At 35.3% G+C, this 21,276-nt stretch overlaps 1 protein-coding gene and 2 non-coding genes across 7 annotated transcripts in view; 1 reads left to right on the top strand and 2 right to left on the bottom strand.

Annotated features, from left to right (window-relative positions):
• The window catches only part of TRIM37 (tripartite motif containing 37), an 85,428-nt gene that overhangs the window by 7,397 nt on the left and 56,755 nt on the right, over positions 1 to 21,276 (top strand). For 4 of the 5 annotated variants that reach the window (XM_045837135.1, XM_045837136.1, XM_045837137.1 and 1 more), the window contains exons 3-9: positions 3,361 to 3,401; positions 5,803 to 5,919; positions 8,753 to 8,840; positions 10,484 to 10,606; positions 12,179 to 12,302; positions 13,145 to 13,212; positions 17,171 to 17,295. In XM_045837135.1, coding sequence (XP_045693091.1) covers positions 3,361 to 3,401; positions 5,803 to 5,919; positions 8,753 to 8,840; positions 10,484 to 10,606; positions 12,179 to 12,302; positions 13,145 to 13,212; positions 17,171 to 17,295 — 686 coding nt within the window. Of the gene's footprint in view, positions 1 to 3,360; positions 3,402 to 5,802; positions 5,920 to 8,752; positions 8,841 to 10,483; positions 10,607 to 12,178; positions 12,303 to 13,144; positions 13,213 to 17,170; positions 17,296 to 21,276 lie in introns of those variants that run through there. The other variant, XM_045837138.1, reaches the window with a different exon arrangement.
• LOC123817839 lies at positions 7,957 to 8,058 on the bottom strand. The gene has a single exon (XR_006785538.1). It is a non-coding gene; the product is annotated as a U6 spliceosomal RNA (small nuclear RNA).
• LOC123817847 lies at positions 13,742 to 13,843 on the bottom strand. The gene has a single exon (XR_006785545.1). It is a non-coding gene; the product is annotated as a U6 spliceosomal RNA (small nuclear RNA).

Consider the following 21,276-nt stretch of genomic DNA (forward strand, 5'->3'; position numbering starts at 1 on the left):
CACGTGTCAATAGTATTCCTTTTTTATTGGTCAGTAGTAGCATTGTATTGTATGTATATGCCATCATTTATTTATGTACTAACCTGTTTTTGTTTTCTTGTTTTAAATGGGGGATAATTGACATGTAAAACATTACATTAGTTTCAGGTATACAGCACAGTTTTTTTTTTTTTAACTGAGGAGTTCTTTCTTTCTTTCTTTCTTTCTTTCTTTCTTTCTTTCTTTCTTTCTTTCCTTCCCTTTCCTTTCCTTTCCTTCCCTTTCCTTTCCTTTCCTTTCCTTTCTTTCTTTCCTTTCTTTCCTTCTTTCTTTCATTTTATTTATCTTTAGAGGGGAAGGGAAGGAGAGAGGGAGAGAAATATCAATGTATGGTTGCCATTTGTGCGTCCCCTGCTGGGAACTGGCCTGCAGCCCAGGCATGTGCCCTGACTGGGAATCGAACCACGATCCTTTGTATCACAGGCCCGCACTCAATCCACTGAACTACACCAGCCAGGCGTGGTGCGCAACACACTTCTACATTTGAGATCTGTATATGTTGCAAAATGATGATTACACTAGGTCTAGGTAACATCTGTCACCATACATAGTCACAAAAATTTTTTCTTGTGATGACTTTTAAGATCTGTTCTCTTAGCAATTTATAGTAGTATAACAGTATAGTATGGTAACTGTAGTTACCATACACGACACATTCACTTGTTGATGAACACATGGGTTGCTTTTAATTTTTTGGCATTTACATAGAAAACGGCTATGAACATACGTACCAGTCTTTGAATGGACTTAAGTTTTCATTTCTCTTGGGTAAATAATAAGGAATGAAATGTCTAGATCATATGGTAGATGTATGTTTGACTTTTTGACAAATTCTCAGGCTGTCTTCTAAAATAGTTGTGTCATTTTACATTCTCACCAGCAGTTTATGAGAGTTCCGGTTCTTCCACATTAATGTCAGCATTTGGTGTTTTCAGTCTTAAATTTTAGCCATTCTCATAGGTATGTAGTAGTACCTCAATTTTCCCCTTAAGTTCAGGAAGAAGACAAGGATGCCTACTTTTATTCTATCCAGTACCTTCTCTCCCAACCCCTGGTAACCACTATTTTTTCTTTCTCTACGAATTGGACTAGTCTAAGTACCTCATATAAGTGCAATTGTACAATATTTGTCCCTTTGTATTTACTTCTGGATTCTCTATTGGTCTCTCTCTCTTTATGTGAGTATCAAACTGTTTCGATTACTGTAGCTTTGCAGTAAATTGAATCAGGAAATTCAACATAATTTGGCTATTTGGGGTCCCTTGAGATTCTTCTAATTTTTGCTTAATTGCTCTGGCTGAAATTTTCAATATAATATTGATTAGAAGTGTTGAAAGCAGTTATCCTTGTCTTTTCCCTGATCTTAAGGGGAAAGTTTTCAGTCTTTAACCATTGAAGATGATGTTTGCTGTGGGATTTTTAAAGAAAGGGCTTATTAAGTTGAGAAAGTTCCCTTCTATTTCTTGAGTGTTTTTATCATGAAAGGATACTAGATTTAGTCAGAGGCATTTTTTTGTATCAAGCAGATGATCAGATGTCTTTTTTCCTTTGTTTTATTATGTAGTGTATTACACTGATGATTTTTGTATGTTGAACTGTTCGTGAATTTTAATAATAAATACCAGTTGGTTGTGGTGTATAATCAAGGAAACTTGAGCTCAGTCACTTGTGTAGTGTCCTGTGGTTAGTGAGTGCCAGAGCTAAGAATCAGACTGAAATCTGAATACTGTCTGAAGCTTGTGATTCTTTCTTCCCCTTAATGGAGAGAAATTAATTATTTAGTTGAATGTGGAGGAAATGCTGTAAAGACTTTTTTTAACATTGTGCATTAATATTGTTCACACCTTTGGTTTTGGTTTGGGAGAAACATTGTTTTTCCCAGAGTATTAAAATTGCCACATTTTATTTATTTATTTATTTATTTTTTAAAGATTTATTTAGCTTTGGCTGGTGTGGCTCAGGGAATTGCACGCTGGCCTACATACCAAGAGGTTCTATTCCCAGTCAGGGTACATGCCTAGGTTGCTGGCCAGGTCCCCAGTAGGGGTCATGCAAGAAACAATCACACATTGATGTTTCTCTCCCTCTCTTTCTCCTTCCCTTCTGTCTATAAATAAATAAGTAAATAAAATAAATCTTTAAAAATATTTTATTGATTGTGCTGTTAGAGCTGTCCCAATTTTTCTCCCTTTGTCCCTTTCCACCCAGCTTCCCCCACTCTGCTCTGGCAGCCCCCCACCTTTGTTCATGTCCATGAGTCATGCATGTAAGTTCTTCAGCTACTCCATTTCCTGTACTGTACTTTACATCCCCATGGCTTTTCTGTGACTATCTATTTGTACTTCTTAATCCCCTCACCTCTTCTTCCATTCTCCCACACCTCCTCTCATGTGGCAACCGTCAAAACACTCTTTTTATCCATGATTCTATCTCTGTTCTTCTTTGTTTTTTAGATTCAGTTGATAGATTTGTATTTCTTGCCATTTTATTATTCATAGTTTTGATCTTCTTTTCCTTAAATAAGTCCCTTTAACATTTCATATAATAATGATTTGGTGTGATGATGAACTCCTTTAGTTTTCCTTGTCTGGGAAGCTCTTTATCTGCCCTTCCATTCTAAGTCATAGCTTTGCTGGGTAGACTTAGCATCTCCTTTGTATGTGGTGTGATACTGCATCCTATCCAGTAATAATTAAGTCAATTAAATTCATAGAATTTGAGATTTAGTGGAGACATAATTAAAAGGTTTTGTAAAATCTTTTTACAGTTATGAGGAAACAGTTAGGTAGATGTTTAAGTTATTGAACTGTAGAACTCATAGGAAGGTTTTACTATATTGTTTATTCATATATTAGGTCTAATTTATATGTGTATAATGTATATACTTCAGAATTAGATTGCTTTTCTAAAAAGGAATTTAGTAGTACCTTAAACTTCCTTGGGATTTGGTTAGAAGTATATCATCCCTGTGGATTATGTTTGGAGATAACAGTGACAGTATCGTTATTTTTGTGAAGACTACGCACATCTTCCCTGTGAGATCCAAGTAGTCTCCTAGAATCGCTTCCTTTTCTGTGAGAGAATAGCTTCTTAGCTATTTTGGAATGGGTTCTATGCCTTGGAAGTTTGTCCTGGTCACAATGATAATGAGAAGAAAAGGGTTGTTTAACTGTTTCTACAATATAACTATATCATTAATGCAGGCACTAGAGAGTTAAACTCATTAAATTTGGTGTATAAGTATTCAGTATGTACAGATGAAAGTAATGGTGTTTCTGTAATCAAAATCTAATTTTTTTATTATTATTTTTGCCTCCTTAGCGCTGGCTGACAGAGCAGAGAGCTCAGTGTCCTCATTGCCGGTAATTGTTTTGCTATGGTTATTTGTGAATTTGGAAAATAATAAGATGGTGGAATTGGAGTGTGCCAGAGCATTAATAAAATTCTTTCTGCAGTCTGCTGCATTTCTCCTCTTTGTAAATACAGCTGGAAAGAAAAGTAATCTTTCTAGATACAGCAATGCAAACTAATTTATCTGACTTAGAATTATATAGAATGCATTAGATTGTTTACCTTCTTTTAGAAAATCATGTGTAACTTCTTATCTTACCTTTTTTTTAAGATTTTATTTATTTTTAAATAGAGGGGAAGACAGGGAGAGAAACATCCATGTGGTTGCGCCCCCAGCTGGGGACCTTTCCTGCAACCCAGGTTATGCCCTTACCAGGAATTGAACTGGTGACTTCTTGACTTGCAGGCTGATGCTCAATCCACTGAGCCACACCAGCCAGGGACCTTTTATTCTTCTAACTTACTTTTTATAATGAAAAATTTTTTAAAGGTTTCTGGTTTAAAAAGTCTTGATAGTATAGATAAGTATAAAATAAAAAGTCTTCTGACTCTGTTTCTCCCCTCCTAGTCTTCTCATGAAGTAATTATTGGGTTTGGTGTCTATTCTTCTAAACCGTTTTCTATGTATATACTGATACATATTTTTTTCTTACAACACAAATGATACAATATTCTTGCTTTTTGAATAAAAAATAGTACCTTTATTGATGTACACGTGTCATTAAAAAAAAAGTGTTTAAATAGCCCTGGCTGGTGTGGCTCAGTGGATCGAGTGCCTGCCTGCAAACCAAAGTGTCACCGGTTCAATTCCCAGTCAGGGCACATACCTGGGTTGCAGGCCAGGTCCCCAGTTGGGGGTGTGCGAGAGGCAGCTACTCACTGATGCTTCTTTCTCTGTCTGTCTTCCTCCCTCTAAAAGTAAATAAATAAAATCTTTTAAAAAATGCTTAAATAATCTATTACATGATCATACATTGATTTATTTTTATATTGAGAGACATTTAGATTGTTTCCCCTTTCGGTTATTTTAAATAATGATGCCAGACCACACCGAAGGATAGTTTTTTTACCATTTTGCCTTCCTAATAAAAGATAATGAAAGTTCCTTTTCCTCACATGCATATGAATGCTGTCTATTACCAGTATAATTTTTTTTAATTATTCATTTCTAGAGAGTGGGAAAGGGAGGGAGAAAGAGAAGGTAAGAAATATCAGTGTGAGAGAGAAACATGGATCAGTTTCCTCCCTTACGTGCCCTGACCGGGGACCAAACCTGCAACCCAGCCGAGTGGCATGGAACTGGCTGGCGACCTTTCACTTTGTGGGATGATGCCTGAATAGTTGAACCACACCAGTCAGGGCAATCTGTCATTTATTTTCATTTTGCTAAGTGGAAAATTGTATCTCATTTTTAATGTTTTTTAAAAAATGATTAAAACTGAGCATCTTTAGAAATATTTTTAGACATTTATATTTATTTTATCTTAAACTATCTCCACATCTTCTGCCAATTTTTCTTCATGTTTTTCACATTCTTTTAAGAACTGCATTATCAAATGGAACTCTGTAAAGTTGGAAATGTTTTATAACATTGCTATCCACTTCATTAGCTACATGTGGCCATTGAGCACTTCAAATATATCTGGTGTAACTGTCATGACATTTTATTTTTATTTTATTTTAATTAATTTGAATTTTATTTTATTATATTTGCATTAATTATCCTTACCTGAGGGCATTTTTCATTGCTTTCAGAGAAAGAGGAAGGGAGAGAGGGGGAGAGAGAGAAACGTTGATGTGAAAAACATCAGTTGGTTGGTTTCCTTCTCATACGTGTCCTGACCAGGGATTGAACCTGCAACCTAGGTTTGTTCCCTGACTGGGAATTGAACTTGCCACATTTCAGCCTATGAGATGATGCTCCAGCCAACTGAGCCACATTGGCTAGGGCAAGTGTGAATTTTAAATAGTCACACATGGCTAGTGGCTATCATTTTGGACAGTATAACTTTAGAATAAAGAAGAATTCAATCTATAATCTGAATTGTCAATATTTTTGTTTACTTTTTTAAATTATAACATTGACATAAAAAATAAATTACAATATACACTTTTTATTGTGTTATCGTAATAGTAATATAGCATGAATATGATTGTGAGCTCTGTTTTGAGGAATGTGTTTTCTTAATTGATCATTTCTTTTTCTAGCTTTATTGAGATATACTGTAATTAGAAAAAATTGTAAGATATTTAAAGTTATGATTTGATAAATGTATACATTGTGAAAGGATTTCCTTCCATCAAGTTAATTAACAGAGCCATAACCTCACATATTTGCCTTTAGAATGTATTTATTTTGGAAAATAATCTCAAATTCTTTAGTTAAAATGTATTTTTGTATCTTCTCTCTAGTGCTCCACTCCAGCTACGAGAACTAGTAAACTGTCGTTGGGCAGAAGAAGTAACACAGCAGCTTGATACTCTTCAACTCTGTAGTCTCACCAAACATGAAGAAAATGAAAAGGACAAGTATGTGATCGATTTCTCTGTTTAAGTATTTAGTAGGTTTTGTTTTATGTTGTTTTAATGAAATGATTGAAGGATTTATTTTTAAAGATTTTATTTTTATTTACTTTTAGAGAGAGGGCATGGGAGGGAGAAAGAGAGGGAGAGAAACATCAATGTGCAAGTGATGCATCAAGTGGTTGCCTCTTACATACCCCCAACTGGGGACCTGGCCTGCAACCCAAGCATGTACCCTGACCAAGAATTGAACCAGCAACCTTTTGGTTCACAGGCCACTGAGCCACACCAGCCAGGTCTGTGTTGTTTTTTAGTTTTGTTTTATAGGTGAACACATTTTTTTTCTGACATGGTGCAGGTATTACTATCTGGAAAGACCCTTCTAACTTTTTTTTTTAAATATTCATTGAAGGATATTTTTTTATTGCTTTTAGAGAGAGAGGAACATTGATTAGTTGCCTTCTCATATGTGCCCTGACTGGGGGCTGTACCTACAGCCTAGGCATGTACCCTGACCAGTGATGGAACTGGCAGCCTTTCAGTTTACAGGGTCAACACTCCAATCAGCTGAGCCACACTGGCCAGGGTGATGCTGCTTTCATCAGAGCCTCATGGAACTGCCACAGTTGCTAATCCCTTTTCTTTGCCTCTTGATGCCTTCTGGCTCCCTTGGGTTTGCTGAAGGTGCCTGTAGGTCATTGATTAAGAATTGTTCTCCTGGCTGGCGTAGCTCAGTGGATTGAGAGCAGGCTTCGAACCAAAGTGTCGCAGGTTCGATTCCCAGCCAGGGCACATGCCTGGGTTGCAGGCCATGACCCCCAGCAACCGCACATTGATGTTTCTCTCTCTCTCTCTCTTTCTCCCTCCCTTCCCTCTCTAAAAATAAATAAATAAAATATTTTTAAAAAAGAATTGTTCTGATAAATTTCCTGTATTTTAAAAGCTATATTCTAAATTTGATGGTATCGAAATCATACTAAATGAGCTTCCAGACAATAACGTATATGCTGTTTCTTCATACCTTTATTTTCTCTTTGAAACTTAAATTACTTATAAATAAGAATATAAAATGTAGGCCTATTTGGGTGTTTTTCTTTAAGCTCAGTGTACTTCAGTGATGAGCAGAACAAATGCAACACTGTCTCTTTAAAAGCAAGAGAAAAAATAATTTTATTGTGGTAAAATACATGCACATAATGTAAAATTCACCATCTTAACCATTTTTAAATATATAGTTCAGTAGTGTTAAGTATGTACACATTGTCACACAATCTCTATGAGGGATGCCATAACAGAATAGCACAGACTAGGTGGCGTAAACAACATGTTTACTTGCTCACAGCTTTGGAGACTGAAAGAAAGTCCAAAGTCAAGGTATTGTCATGTTCGGTTTCTGGTGAGTCCTCTCTCCTTCGCTTGGATAAGGCTTTTTCTCTGTGTCCTCATGTGGCCTTTTCACTATGTGCGTATACACTTCTGGCATCTTGTTAGGACGTCAGTCCTGTTGGGTTATGTCTTCACACTTAGGGCCTCATCTAACATCCTTAAAGGCCCTGTTTCAAGGAACATGTATAAAGGACCCATGGACAAAGCCAAAACGGGGGAGGAATGAAGGTGGGGTTGGGGGAAGTGGTGGTGGGAAAATGGAGACAACTGTATTGGAACAACAATAAAAAATGATTTTAAAAAATAATATATTTTAATAGTTTAAGCAGATAAAATTAAAGGTCAGTCTTACCAGTTAAAAGCATGTGATGTTAATTTAGGTACTTTATATGTGTCACTTTAGGGCAGCACTGTCCAATAAAAATGTGATGTATGCCACTTACATAATTTTAAGTTGTCTAGTAGCCACATTAAAAAAATAAGGAGAACTGATTTGAAAAAAGAGGCCCTGTTTCTTAGAACAGTTACATTAGGGCTTTCAACATAGAAATTGGGCAGGCAGGGTGGGTGGTACACAGTTTAGTTTATTACCAGGTCCATCTTCATTCTTTTGCAAGTAGATATCCAACTTAAGGGAAAACTTTGAATTTTATTTTTTAAAATACAGAACACTTCACAAGTTTGCGTGTCATCCTTGCGCAGGGGCCATGCTAATCTCTATCATTCCAGTTTTAGTATATATGGTGCTGAAACAAGCACGGAAAAACTTAAAAATGGAGTTCATTTTACATGAGGATCTATAATTTGTACAGTTAGTCACGTTTAGAAAAAGTATTTGTGTGTGCATATAATCTCACATAATCTAATTTGTCCAAAAATGTAGGGGCAGGCTAGAATTTATCATCCATAGCAGTAGATGCACACTGATATGCTGCAAAAATTTTAAAGTATGTACCTGACTGTTTAGTCAGGGGCACTGACTTCTCTCTCTGGGATTGTCAAATAAAATGACAACAGACAACACAGTAATAGCTATTCAGTGTGAATGAATAAAAATTGGAACTATTGTTTTTTGTCAGGTCAGCAAAAAATATATTATTTGGTGTGCCACAGAATTTTAGTAATTAGTGTATGTATTCCATGAGATGAAAAAAATTGAAAATCGCTGATCTGTAGTGATGCTAGGAAATGATGCCATATTTCTACTTTATTAAGAAACTCATTTTTCAAGTGATTCTTAGTTTTTAGAGATTAATAGTACTTGAAGAAAATTGTGTTCCAATGTAATTCTTTAGGTTAGTTTACAGAAGCCATGGAATACATTTTATATTGTTTTCTGAGATATAATTGTTTAAAATTGACCAGCTTTCCCAAACTTAGGAATTTGTTGAGGTAATTATGTTCCAATATTAATTAATTTAATTTTAACTGTATTTTTTTTCATAACATGTAGATGTGAAAATCACCATGAAAAACTTAGTGTATTTTGCTGGACTTGTAAGAAGTGTATCTGCCATCAGTGTGCACTTTGGGGAGGAATGGTGAGCAGAACAAATTCAGCATATTGTTTTAGAGACTAGAAAGCACTGAAGTAGTTGTTTGATTTAGATAGAAAATAATATTTTACTGTTTATAGAATGAAAATTAAATGATTCTGCTTTATAGCAGACAGTATCATTCCTTCTGTTATTCAAGAAAAACATCTTTTGTGGGAGGTTTTGATATGGGATGTATATTCCTTGAGTAAATATTTTCTTTTCATTGTAAACCTATAAAATGTATATCCATCTGCAAATCTTTTGTTGTAGGATCAAGGTTTGCTTTTTGTTTGTTTATTAAAGATCAGTTGATCTCATCTCCTGGCCACAATTTCCAATTTTGGTTTATTTAAAGTGGAACAACTTTGAAAAAAAATGAAAATATGAATGCAAACATCTAGATCTTATGACTTGTTTTTTAAGTTTTTCCAACCTAATTTAAATCTAGTTGGGTTTTTTTTTAACTTTTTCTTTTTTAAAGCTTTTATTTATTTTTTAGAGAGGGGAAAGGATGGAGAAAGAGGGAGAAAAATACCAAATATGTGGTTGCTTCTCATGCGCCCCCTTACTGGGGACCTGGTCCCCAACCCAGGCATGTGTCCTAGACTGGGAATCAAACCAGCGACCCATTGGTTCGCAGGCCGGCACTCAATTCAATGAGCCACACCAGCCAGGGCTAAATATAGTTTTTTAAGGTTACCTACTTTTATAAAGTCTAGAACATTCAAGTTTTCCTGGAAATAACTTTTTATTTTATATTTGTGTTGTGTTGTTTAATTAATATTGTTATATACTTACTATAGTAAGTATAATAGACATAAATAGGTTTGGGAATAAACAATAGATTTTTGGTGGGGAAAATTAGTCGCAATGGGAGCAGAAGTGGTTAGACATCTAAAAGTGCCTGTTAGCAATGAGAATTAATCATTCTTTGGTCGTCGGCATATTTTAGAGAGAGAATGGCACGCAAATTGGTTGAGTAGAGCTCCAATAAGAGAGCTTTCTGCTGGAATTTGAATACTCCTGTGCTGACTAGAAGAAATTCAGTTCCCACAATTTAGTACTTTAAATAAATGGTTTTGTAAGAAGCAGTGGAAACATTTTTTCCATATTTTAAGTGGGTGTGCAAAAATCCACATCTGTTTTTTTCTTAGAAAACATGGCTGGGTGTTTTGGTGAACAAAACAAATTATAGGAAATTTCTTATAATAGAAATTTAAGTTTTGTTTACCAATCCAGAGAGGAATAAATTACAATACTAAAATTGAATAGGAAATTAATTTTAGGTTGTCAACTCCAAAAAATACTTTTTTTAAATATAGCTGGCTTTGTAAGACTAATTTGTATGGGCCTTCTGTTTCTGCAGTAACTCTGGTAGGAGGAATAGGTTCATTGGTTTTGCTAATAGTGTGTCATGGGTCTTCCTCTCAAGTGTCTTTCTAGTTTATTCAGTTGTGCTAGAGACTGGGTATTCAGTGATTTAAGCAGCTTCTGGCTTGTTTAACAAAGTAAAGGCAGCCAAAAAGATAAAATTCAGTTGAAAATATTTACCAGTATATTAGTGTTCATAGAGTGTTAATAAAGGAATATAAATGCAGGTGAGATATACGAAAATGTTCTAAAGCTACTCTTATTAATTTCAATAGCATGGTGGACATACCTTTAAACCTTTGGCGGAAATTTACGAGCAGCATGTTACTAAAGTGAATGAAGAGGTAGCCAAACTTCGTCGGCGTCTCATGGAACTAATTAGCTTAGTTCAAGAAGTGGTAAGACTACTACTAAGAGCATTATCCCTTTTATAGTCTGTACTATGTGATTTATTTTTCATAATGTAAGTCAGATGTTGAAATCAAGATTTGAAATTTGATAGGATATATTTATAGTCAAGTCTCACCAACTTCAAACTAGCTGAGGAATTGGGATGTAAATCTCTGGCCTCTTCTGCAGTTGGAACCAGGGAATTGCCTCTGACACAGAAACTGAGAATCAGTTAGTTAAATAAGCATTGTGGGTTTTTTTATAGAATCAATATTGACTTTTAGAAAGTCATTAAGTCATTCATTCTTTGGACCCCCAGCTTTTGGGAGTTTTGTTGCCAAGGAATGAATTATTTCTGATGTCCAGGATTAGAAATCAGCAGAATTGAAAGAATAATATAAAATAATCCTCTTCAGATGCTGTATGGGTCAGAGAGTTTTGGTGAGCTATTTACCATTTATATACAATAAGCTTCAAACATTTAAATACTAAATATACTTTTGGAATGTATTTTGTTTAAAGTTGTCAGAATGTAATTGTTACTAATGAGGTTTGGGGACCATTCTTAACTTAAGATGTCATCTTTATTTTACCCCCTTCAGGAATGAAAATTCAGATCATTGTTTATAGCTTCCCTCATACAGAATGTAGTGTTTTTGAGTTGTATATATACTGTCTATAAAATCATGTGGGATATCAACAAGTGGTTGGTGTCTGTTTGGCCTTTATTTAACTACCTTTTATTTTATTAATTTCTCTGTAATGTTTTGATCATTAGGGAGGGTGTTCTAGGTTGAAATTCTCACTGCTGGTATTTATAATAATAGTAAGTATAGGAAATGCTGCTTTTTATTTTCTGAGGTATGCTATTATAAATTTTATATGTGTTTTGCAGTCTTTCAAAATCTATTTTCTTCTGAATAAAATGAAAAACTTTGTAAACTAGAGTGAGTACACATGGTTTTAAATTTTTGTAAATGTATTTTAGGGTTTTGCATGATGTGAACTGGCTTCGGTATACTTGTGTTTTCAAATAGTGGTTTCTTTCTTAATAAAAAAAGATTTTATTTATTTTTAGAAAGGAAGGGAGGGAGAAAAACATGGAGGTGAGAGAGAAACGTCAGTCGATGGCCTCTTGTATGCACCTCAGCTGGGGTTGGAACGTACAGCCTGTGCATGTGCCCTGACCTGTAATCGAACCAGTGAAACAACACCCAACCAACTAAGCCACACTGGTCAGGGCTCAGATGGTGGTTTATTATCAGAGATACAATTGGGGCTTTGAGTCTGTGTTCTATATATGATATCTAAACCAATTTTTATCATTATATACCTATCTTTTATTCATTGTTTATCGATTTATCAATTTTACTTTTTTAAACTTTTTTCTTAGTTCATTGTATACAATGTCTTTAAAGCCATGAGTTTCCTGTGATATATGAACAGTAAAAAGTATTGGCTTATAATTTTTAAAAAGGAAATCAATGGGCCTTAAGAACTGCAGTGATTACTTTAATGTCTGTTTGCTTCTGTTTTAAAAATTCTTCAATTAAAATTTTTTTTACCTGTTTATTTTCTAGGAAAGAAATGTAGAAGCTGTAAGAAATGCAAAAGATGAGCGTGTCCGGGAAATTAGGAATGCAGTGGAGATGATGATTGCTCGGCTTGACACACAGCTGAAGAACAAGCTTATAACCCTCATGGGTGAGTGTTTTTCTGTGCTGCTGGGGTCCCTGGTGCTCTGAGTCTTCTTGAGGTTCAATCTTTGAAAAGATTGGTGAGTTGCTTAGGCTAGCAAAAGATTGATTTAAGAAATAAAAGTTCCTCCTTTTAAGTGTTCCCTTATTCAAAAACATTACTCCAAATTAATGTAACTGGTTTTGTGATTCTTCAGGTTTTGTGATTTAAAAAGAACATGGTCTGATCAGGCAAGTATGCCTACTGTGTTGACTTTTTTTTTAACATGCCAAGTAGTTTCTTCAATAGTTTCTGTAATAATAATTCCTTTATCCCTCTGTGTTTCTAGTTTCTTGAGACTATTTTCCTTTGGGGGGATTCTTTTTTTTTTTTTTACAAGTTATATTCAAAGACTGTACCTTTTGCTGACATTTAACCCAAATATATGGCCAACTTACTACATTCTTTTTAAGCCACAAGTTAAATTTGGGGGAGGAATTATTTCCGAATGGTTGACTGAGTAAAAAAATTACTTTTCTAGATTTTTATAGTCTTTTTGCATAGGCAGTGACATTACTTTCTTTGCAAAGTAAATTAGCATTGTATATTTCTCAGGTGAATTTACTAGACCTAAATTGCATTTCACTTAAAATGGTAGTTAGAGTTGGTTCTGAAATCCTCTTGTCAAAGCTGCTGCAATATTAAATTGAACCTATTTTAAAGCTCTGGAAAATAATTTTAAGGTAGCTGTAATGAAGTTTTGCTTTCCTAAAATTGATTCCTTGTTATTGAAGGTATTTAGTGACAGTTAATTTCATTCTTAAACCAATAATGAGCCCGAGTGTTAGTATTTTGCTATTTTTAAATAGGTCAGAAGACTTCTCTGACACAAGAAACGGAACTTTTGGAATCCTTACTTCAGGAGGTAGAGCACCAGGTAATGAAATATTAAATGTAATAAAGTCTTTATCCTTTTTGGCCATATGAATTAAAAAATTTTTAATAGACATTATAGAAAATCAAAAGATCTGGTGATATATGTGCTATACTGGGGATTTTTATGAAATAAAATTTAGCTGATCTCAAGTTTTCTCCATCATGTTTGGGAACTAGATAAAACTAATGGAATTAGTTTTAATTTAAGGATGGAATTATTTTTACTGGGCATAGAGCATAGGGTCTAAATCTATAAATGATTAAAATCATCTGACATTGTGATTTAAATGGTGCCTTTTGAGATAGAATGTTATTGTCAGTTACTTACATGTAGTGATTCTTATCCTAAAATTAGGATTTTTATTTAAGGAAATTTTAGTTAAGTACCAAATAAATAGCAGGCATTGTTTTAGATGCTTGGAACACAGCAGTGGACAAAATAGAAAAATATCTGTCTCTTAAGAGTTTATGTTTTAGATTGCGGGTAGGTAGGTGTGAAGTGTATAGTTAGTGGTAAATAGTTATTTGACATATATTCATTTGCCTTCTTTTTTTAACGTATCATCCTTGTGTAAGGGCCAAGCTAATCTCTGTCATTCAAATGTTAGTATATGTGCTGCTGAAGTGAGCACTGTATCCACGTCTTGAATTTGGTTTTTGGAATATTTAAATTCTTCTCTATGCCTGATACATAGCTGTCTCCTGGGATTGTTATATTAATTATCATCCTAGGGATTTCCTTTACTTTTGTCTTGGGTTGAATCACATTTCCTGATTCCCATGGCTTTTGCCCTCTTGGTTTATTCATTTGTTTTGGTATTATACTTCTTCTTGTAGCTTTCCTGAAAGGATAATTAGAATAAATTTTTAAGACTGAAAATAATTTGTATTCAGTCTTTACTATTGATTGACAGTTTGGCTGGTAGCATTCAGTATATACATATTTATTTAAATGTTCTTGTTTTTCTCTTCAGTACTCCCACTCATAGTTGTACATGTTCCCTTGGCCCAGAGACTTTATTTTGTCCCCTCCAGAGAATTAAGCCAGCAACCTTCTACTAAATTGACATGAGAAATTCAAACCAGGTGAAGTAAGGGCGGGCATCTATGGATCTGTGTGGCTTTTTTTTGTAAACAGCTTTTTTGAGGAATAATCAGCATGAGATAAACTGCATGTATTTAAAGTGTATATCTTGGTAAGTTTTGACAAATGTGTATACCTGTGAAGCCATCATTTTCTCCCAAACTTTCTTTGTGGCTCTGTAAGCTCTCCTGCTTCTACCCACGCTTCCCCCTCCAAGTAATCCCCCATCTGCTTTCTGTCATTACAGATAAGTTTGCATTTTCTAGAGTTTTATGAATGGGAATGATACACATTATGTACTTGTTTTATGTCTTCTTTGAGCAAAATTATTCTGTGATTTGTTCATACATCAGTAATAGTTCTTTCCTTTTTAATTGCTGTGTAGTTTTCTATTACTACCAACTTTTTATATGCCACCATTTGTTTTCCCATTCAGCCGTTTATGGTCATTTGGGTTGCTTTTTGTTTTTGGCCTTTACAAGTAAAGCTACAGTAAACATTCATGTACAGATCTACACGTATATTTCCTTTTCTCTTGGGTCCATCCAAGAAAGAATGGCTGGGTCGAATGGTAGATGAATGGTTAACGATTTTTGTACTGCCAACTGTTTCCTGAAGTGACCGCACTGTTCGATACTTCCATCAGTAGTCTGTGAATAGAGTACCAGTTCTTGCACATCCTTGACAACATGTGATATAGTCAGTCTTTTGAATTTTAGCTGTTGTCATAGGAGTGTAATAGTATTTCATTATGGCTTTAATTTGCATTGTTCTATATCTAATTACGCATTAAAACTAAAACTTCAAAAACTAGGGTGACAGCCCATAGACTTGGAAGAGATATTTGTCATTCCTAAGACTGAACAAGAATGGGTATGTGGAATTCCTAAAGAAATACAGCTCAATCATAAATAGCTAAAACAATCTCATGAAAATTGGACAAGGGATATGAACAGGTAGCTCACAGAACCGGATGTTCAGATGACCAGTGAATGTGAAATTTCATTGATAATCTGATATGTATAAACTAAAATCACAACAAAATCCTATTTTATTCTCATATAGGCAAAATGTGTAAGTTAAAATGTAAATGTTGACAAGAATGTACAGCAAAGGGAACTAATACACTGCTGATGGAAACGAGTCTGCAAATACTGGAGAGCAGTTTGCTAAAGTTGTCAGTATGCTGTAACCAGTAATTCCAGTCCAGAGAAACTCCCACATGTGTACAAGGAACTATGCACTCCAGAGTTATTTTTAATAATGTCCATTGATAAAGAAGATAGATATATTGTATAATATTCACATGATGATATTCTTTAAAGCTGTAAAAATGAGATTATGAATATTAATAAATCACAAAAGCAATGTTAATAATGTAGGCTCCATGTTGAGATGTATATGTGTATAGCCTTATAGTCTTTATGTGAAGTGTGAAGACATTCAGAACATTGTTTATGGATATGCATAGACACACACTACTGGTAGAAACACATGTACTGTTTAGCAGTAGTAAACTGCAGTTGAAGGAGTGAGTGACTTGGAGGAAATGTGGTCAAAGAAGGATATTCACAGTATGTATTCAATAAATATTTGAACAAAAGCTCTAAGTTTTTATATTTATCATATACCAATCACATGTCATTATTCTTGATGAAATATAAGCAGCTGTCATTGAAAAGTTACAAAATCCAGTTGTAGTGAGTTTTATGAATATCATCCATCTGGCAGTTGATTAGTTTGCTCTGCTGATATAACAAAATACCACAGAGTAGGAGGCTTAAACGATAAAAATTCATTTTCTCATTTTCCTGGAAGCTAAAAGTCCAAGGTCAAGGTATTGACAACTTTGGTTTCCCCTGAGTTTCCTCTGTTTGACTTGTAAATAAATGGCTGTATTTTCTCTGTTTCCTGAAGACCTTGTCTCCAAATACAGTTATATTCTGAGGGATTGAGGACTGGGACTGCAACCTAAGAGTTTGGGAGCACACACTTAATAGTTCACAAAGCTGTTTCATGTACAGCTTCACAATTGTTAAACCCAGCAAAGCAAGCATAGCTGTTACTCCAGTTTTACACATAGACTGACTCTCAGAGTCATATAATTAGTGTGTGGCAGAAGTAGGACTTCTTGAATACAAAATGAGTAGTCTTTTAACTGCCATGCTTATTTACTAAAGTTGGATTTCTCCCTTCTTGCCTTTGGCATAGCTTAGTGTTCCCCAGCTGATAATAGGTTAAAACTTTTTTAGGTGTATTAACAGCTTAAGGTTTCTCTGGTTCCCTGGTATGTATTTGAGAAATCCTTGTTTGAAAGCTATAAACCTATAGGGGTTTGTTGATTAATATACACAGTGGATTCACTATAGCAGTCTAAAATATATCTGTAGTTGTTTAAAAGTGGATTTACCCTGCCCTGACCTGTGTGACTCAGTTGCTTGGGTGTAGTCCCGCAAAGTGAGAGGTTGTGGGTTCAGTTCCCTGTCAGGGCACATGCCTGGCTTGCGGGTTCGGTCCCTAGTTGGTTGCATACAAGAGATGGCTGGCCGGTGTTTCTCTCCCTCTCTTTCTCCCTCCCTACCCCTCTCAAAAAAATAAATCTTTTTAAAATTGAATTTACCCTAATATATGAGGAAAGAAAAGTGCTTTAAAATAAAAGACAATCAATGACTTTACTGTTAGAATGGGAATAAATACATCTACATTTTTTAATAGATTTTTAATTTTCAAGCCCACTTCAAGTCATTTTGTTTTTATCTCTTTTTTTTTTTCCCTCTATATAACCAGAACAATTTTTCTTTTCTTTGTTTATTAGGGATTTTGAGCAGCCAATGAACAGTAATTTTGTTGATTCAGGTCATTTTTTTCCTCACAGTTGCGATCTTGTAGTAAAAGCGAGTTGATATCTAAGAGCTCAGAGATCCTCATGATGTTCCAGCAAGTTCATCGAAAGCCCATGGCGTCCTTCGTCACCACTCCCGTTCCGCCGGATTTTACCAGGTACAGCACACTTTTACATTTTATTTTCATACTAAGTTTATGTGTACATACATGTACTTGTTTCAAAAAATGTTTTTCATTTTTTAAGGTGATGTTTATAGTGATGTGGTCTAGCGAATTTTAATTTATGCGTGTAAATTTGGTTTTAAAAAATCCTTATGGAATTATACACTTTTGACTGTAAAGAGAAGATGTTAGTGAATTTGGAAGTGGTTTCTTCCTGGAGCTTCATCTCCCATACATTAAAAAATAATAATTGATCACATCTTATTTCATGAGTTCTTGTTTTTAAATTATTATTAACATAACACCCTGTTAGTTTTAGGTTACAACATAATGATACCATATCTTATATATTGAGAAATGATCACCATAATAAGTCTAGTTTATAGTTTACATCCACCACCCTGTACATAGAAAAAATATTTTTCTCGTGATGAGAACTTTTAAGATCTCTCTCGATATCAGGATGCAAATATGCAGTACAGTGGTAACTGCCATCACCATGCTGTGCACCTCATTTAGATTCCTCATATAAGTGAGATCACAGAGCATTTTTCTGTCTGACTTATTTGATTTAGCATCTATGCTGTCTCATGTTCATTCTTTTATTGACCTTTTGAGCTTATTTATATCTTATTACACAGTGACTTTAACTCATTCACATGTATGTAGTCAAAAGGAAAACTCAAAAATGGATGAAATGCCAAAAGATTTTGAAAGTGACATGATGTTATCTCCATACCCTAAGAGATCTGGAAATAACCGTTGATTGCATTCTGTGTATCTTTTTAGTTTTTATCTTGGGCCATCTTAGAAGTCTTCTAAACAGTGTATTCTTTTAAGCATGTTTAGATTACCCTGTCATGTTAAAAACAGTAGTTCTTAACACTGGTTGTATGTTAGATTCACTTGGGATTCTTTTGAAAATTTAGCAGTGTTGCCTCTTACCCCAGGTCATTTGAAATAAAATCTTGATGATGTATTAGTCTGCTTTGACTGCCATAACAAAATACTCCAGACTGCATGGCTTACACAGCAGAAGTTTTTCTCCATTTGGGGGAAAGAAGTCTAATATCAGGATGCTAGAAAATTTGATTTCTGGTGAGGCCTCTCTTCTTGGCTGGTAGACAGCTGCCTCCTCACTGTGTCCTCACGTGACCTTTTCTCTGCATGCCCAGAGCTCAGTCTCTAGTGTTTTTTCCTCTTCTGAAGAAAGGAGTCATATTGGGTTAGGGTCCTGATTTAACTTTAAGTACCTCCGTAAAGGCCCTGTCTCCAAATACAGTTACCTTGGAGGATAGGGTTTCAACATAAGAATTTGGGGACACGGTTCAGTCTGTAACACTGGATACAGCTAGGTATTTGCACTGTTTTCTTTTTAACTGTCCTTAGCTTACTCCTAAGTTGAGAGTTGAAACTACTGCTTCAGAGAAATTTATTGGTGTGACAGCCTTTAGTTCATCTTACACTTTAGAGATGGTTTATGAAATACTTTCAGGAGTTTCTAGCATGTTGAGGACTGGTATGTTTAGGAAACAGCTTTTGTTATAAAAATGGTTATGTTTTTAGCTGCCTTGTGATTGTACTAGACTGGTATAAGCCAGGGTTTTTCAGCGTAGGCATTGCTGGTATTTTGAGCGGGATAATTTTTTTTGTGGGGTAGAGGGAGCTTTCCTGTGTATGGTAGGATGTAGCACTGAAAGTACTTTGCCCTTTGCATTTGTGACGGAAAACCTTTCCAGATGTTTCCCAGGGGCAGAATTGCCCATTTTAGAATCACTGGTGTAAGCCCTGGCTCCTTATCTCAGGCAAGGTCCCGAGGGTCATGGCCACCCACAGTTCTATAAACAGAAGGTCAAACCCCCTGGCCAGAACTGGGGTAGTTCTCACTGAATGATAAGTTTTTGTTTCTTTCAGAAGTTGATGCAACATTCATATTTTATTAAAACACTGAATATTATTTTAAAAACTGGGTATGTGCTACTAAGTAAATCTGGGTGAACTAAGAAGTTCACTAAGAGACCAAGGCTGCCTCTGTGAAAATGTGGTCACTCATTTCAGTTTTGGAGATTGATTGATTGATTGATTGATTGATTGATTTTGGACCATTCTATCACCAGTGGAATGGAACCAATTTTGACATAAATACCGTAAATAAAAATAAGTGTTTTCCAATTCAAAGTATGGTACATAGATCACCTGTGTCAGAGTGGTCTGTAGTGTTTTTCCAAAAATGCAGATTTCCAGGCCTGGTCCTTGGCCATCTTTGGGAGTGGTATCTGGAAAATGAATGTTGAGCAGCAAGTTATTCTGCACTGTATAAGTGAACTACTGTCTTGATACCGCTTGGCAGGCAGCTCTGCTTTAGACTTCTTGAGCGTCAGTCTCTGTCATACCCAGTGACTGTTTGGGTTTCTGTTCCCTCTCTAACCACCCAAGGAACTCAGAACCCCAACAATCCCTTGCTTTTCACCACCTTTTTTGGGGGGTAGGTGAAAGGGACTGAAATTGGGAGAGGGAAGACAGAGGCACATCAATACAGAGGAAACCACTAAAAAATAAAAAAAATGACAAGTCTGATAATCAGGGCACTTTCCGTGGGTGTAAACGTCACCGTAGGACTTCCTCTCACCAGGAATGTTTACTGTCTTACTGGAAGTTTTGGCTTATAAATTAACCATAATTTTTATTACAAACTTAGTTTGTGAGTGGTGGTATACAGGCCACAGGTGTTTGTCTGTTGATGTATTGATCCGCAAAGAAAGAGGGCCAAATAAGAAAGGCCAGCACTTACTGACATTAAGTTACATACCGAAGTTCAGATGTGCAGAGCAGTGTGTTTCTAAGCTTTGAGATCATGGGACTGGATTAAGTTCTGTCTGTTGATAGTTGGTGATTGAGTCACAAACTATGACTCTTATTATGGAAAATAAAGGGTCATTAAACAAATGCAGTGTTATTTATTAAAGACTGCACACTTGGCACTGTTGTAGGTGCTATATAGCAGACGTGAAAGAGGAACTAATAATTTTACTGATTTCATATTCAATAGTAGAAAATTGTATATTAAATTCTGATATGTGTTACTCAATTTTATACTGAGATCAGAAATTCTGAAAAGGCCTTGGAAGATAGGATTTTATTGGGTAGATGGGAATAGGGTATGTATACATGCACACTAATGTGCATATGATAAAAACTGCTATGTTTAGAGGACAGTAAAGAAATCGTTTCGACCACAATTTGTAGGGCTGTTGTTGGGGCGTTGTAGGAAATGAGACTGTATAGGTGTCCTGAGATAGAATGTAAACGACAGAATTACAAAAAAAAAAAAAAGAATGAATTCGGTGATCAAGACCAGAGCAGAGGAGGTGTAGAAATAAAGAAAACTGAGACGATAAAGTGGAATGCCCGTCATTTGCAGGCAGAGTGGTGACATCAGTACGATGGCAATAACCTCTAAGGGGGTGAAACAGATGTGAGCTGTTCAGCTACACATAATTACCATAAAATAAAGAATCATGTATTTTTTTTTAAATATTTTATTTATTTTTTTTTAGAGAGGGAAGGGAGGGAGAGAGAGAGAGAGAGAGAGAGAGAGAGAGAGAGAAACATCAATGTGCGGTTTCTGGGGGCCGTGGCCTGCAACCCAGGAATGTGCCCTGGCTGGGAATCGAACCTGGGACACTTTGGTTCCCAGCCCACGCTCAATCCATTGAGCTACGCCAGCCAGGAAGAATCATGTATTTTTCATCTATATTTTTACTGGTAAACCACTAATTTTTTTAATGCACTGTCATAGTGTGAAAATGCTATGGATGTATCTTATACATATCTTAATTTGGTAATCACAAATTTTCATGACTTGAACTTGAGAAAATATATCTGAAGATGTGAAATATCTTGCAGTTTATCTGTTTGGTAAATTTATAGTTTTATATACTAAATGTGTAACAGTGTGTTATAGTACCATGCATG

The sequence above is a fragment of the Phyllostomus hastatus genome, unplaced genomic scaffold (assembly GCF_019186645.2).
Source record: "Phyllostomus hastatus isolate PE091 unplaced genomic scaffold, TTU_PhHast_1.1 phas_contig_210, whole genome shotgun sequence".
NCBI classification, from domain to species: Eukaryota; Metazoa; Chordata; class Mammalia; order Chiroptera; family Phyllostomidae; genus Phyllostomus; species Phyllostomus hastatus.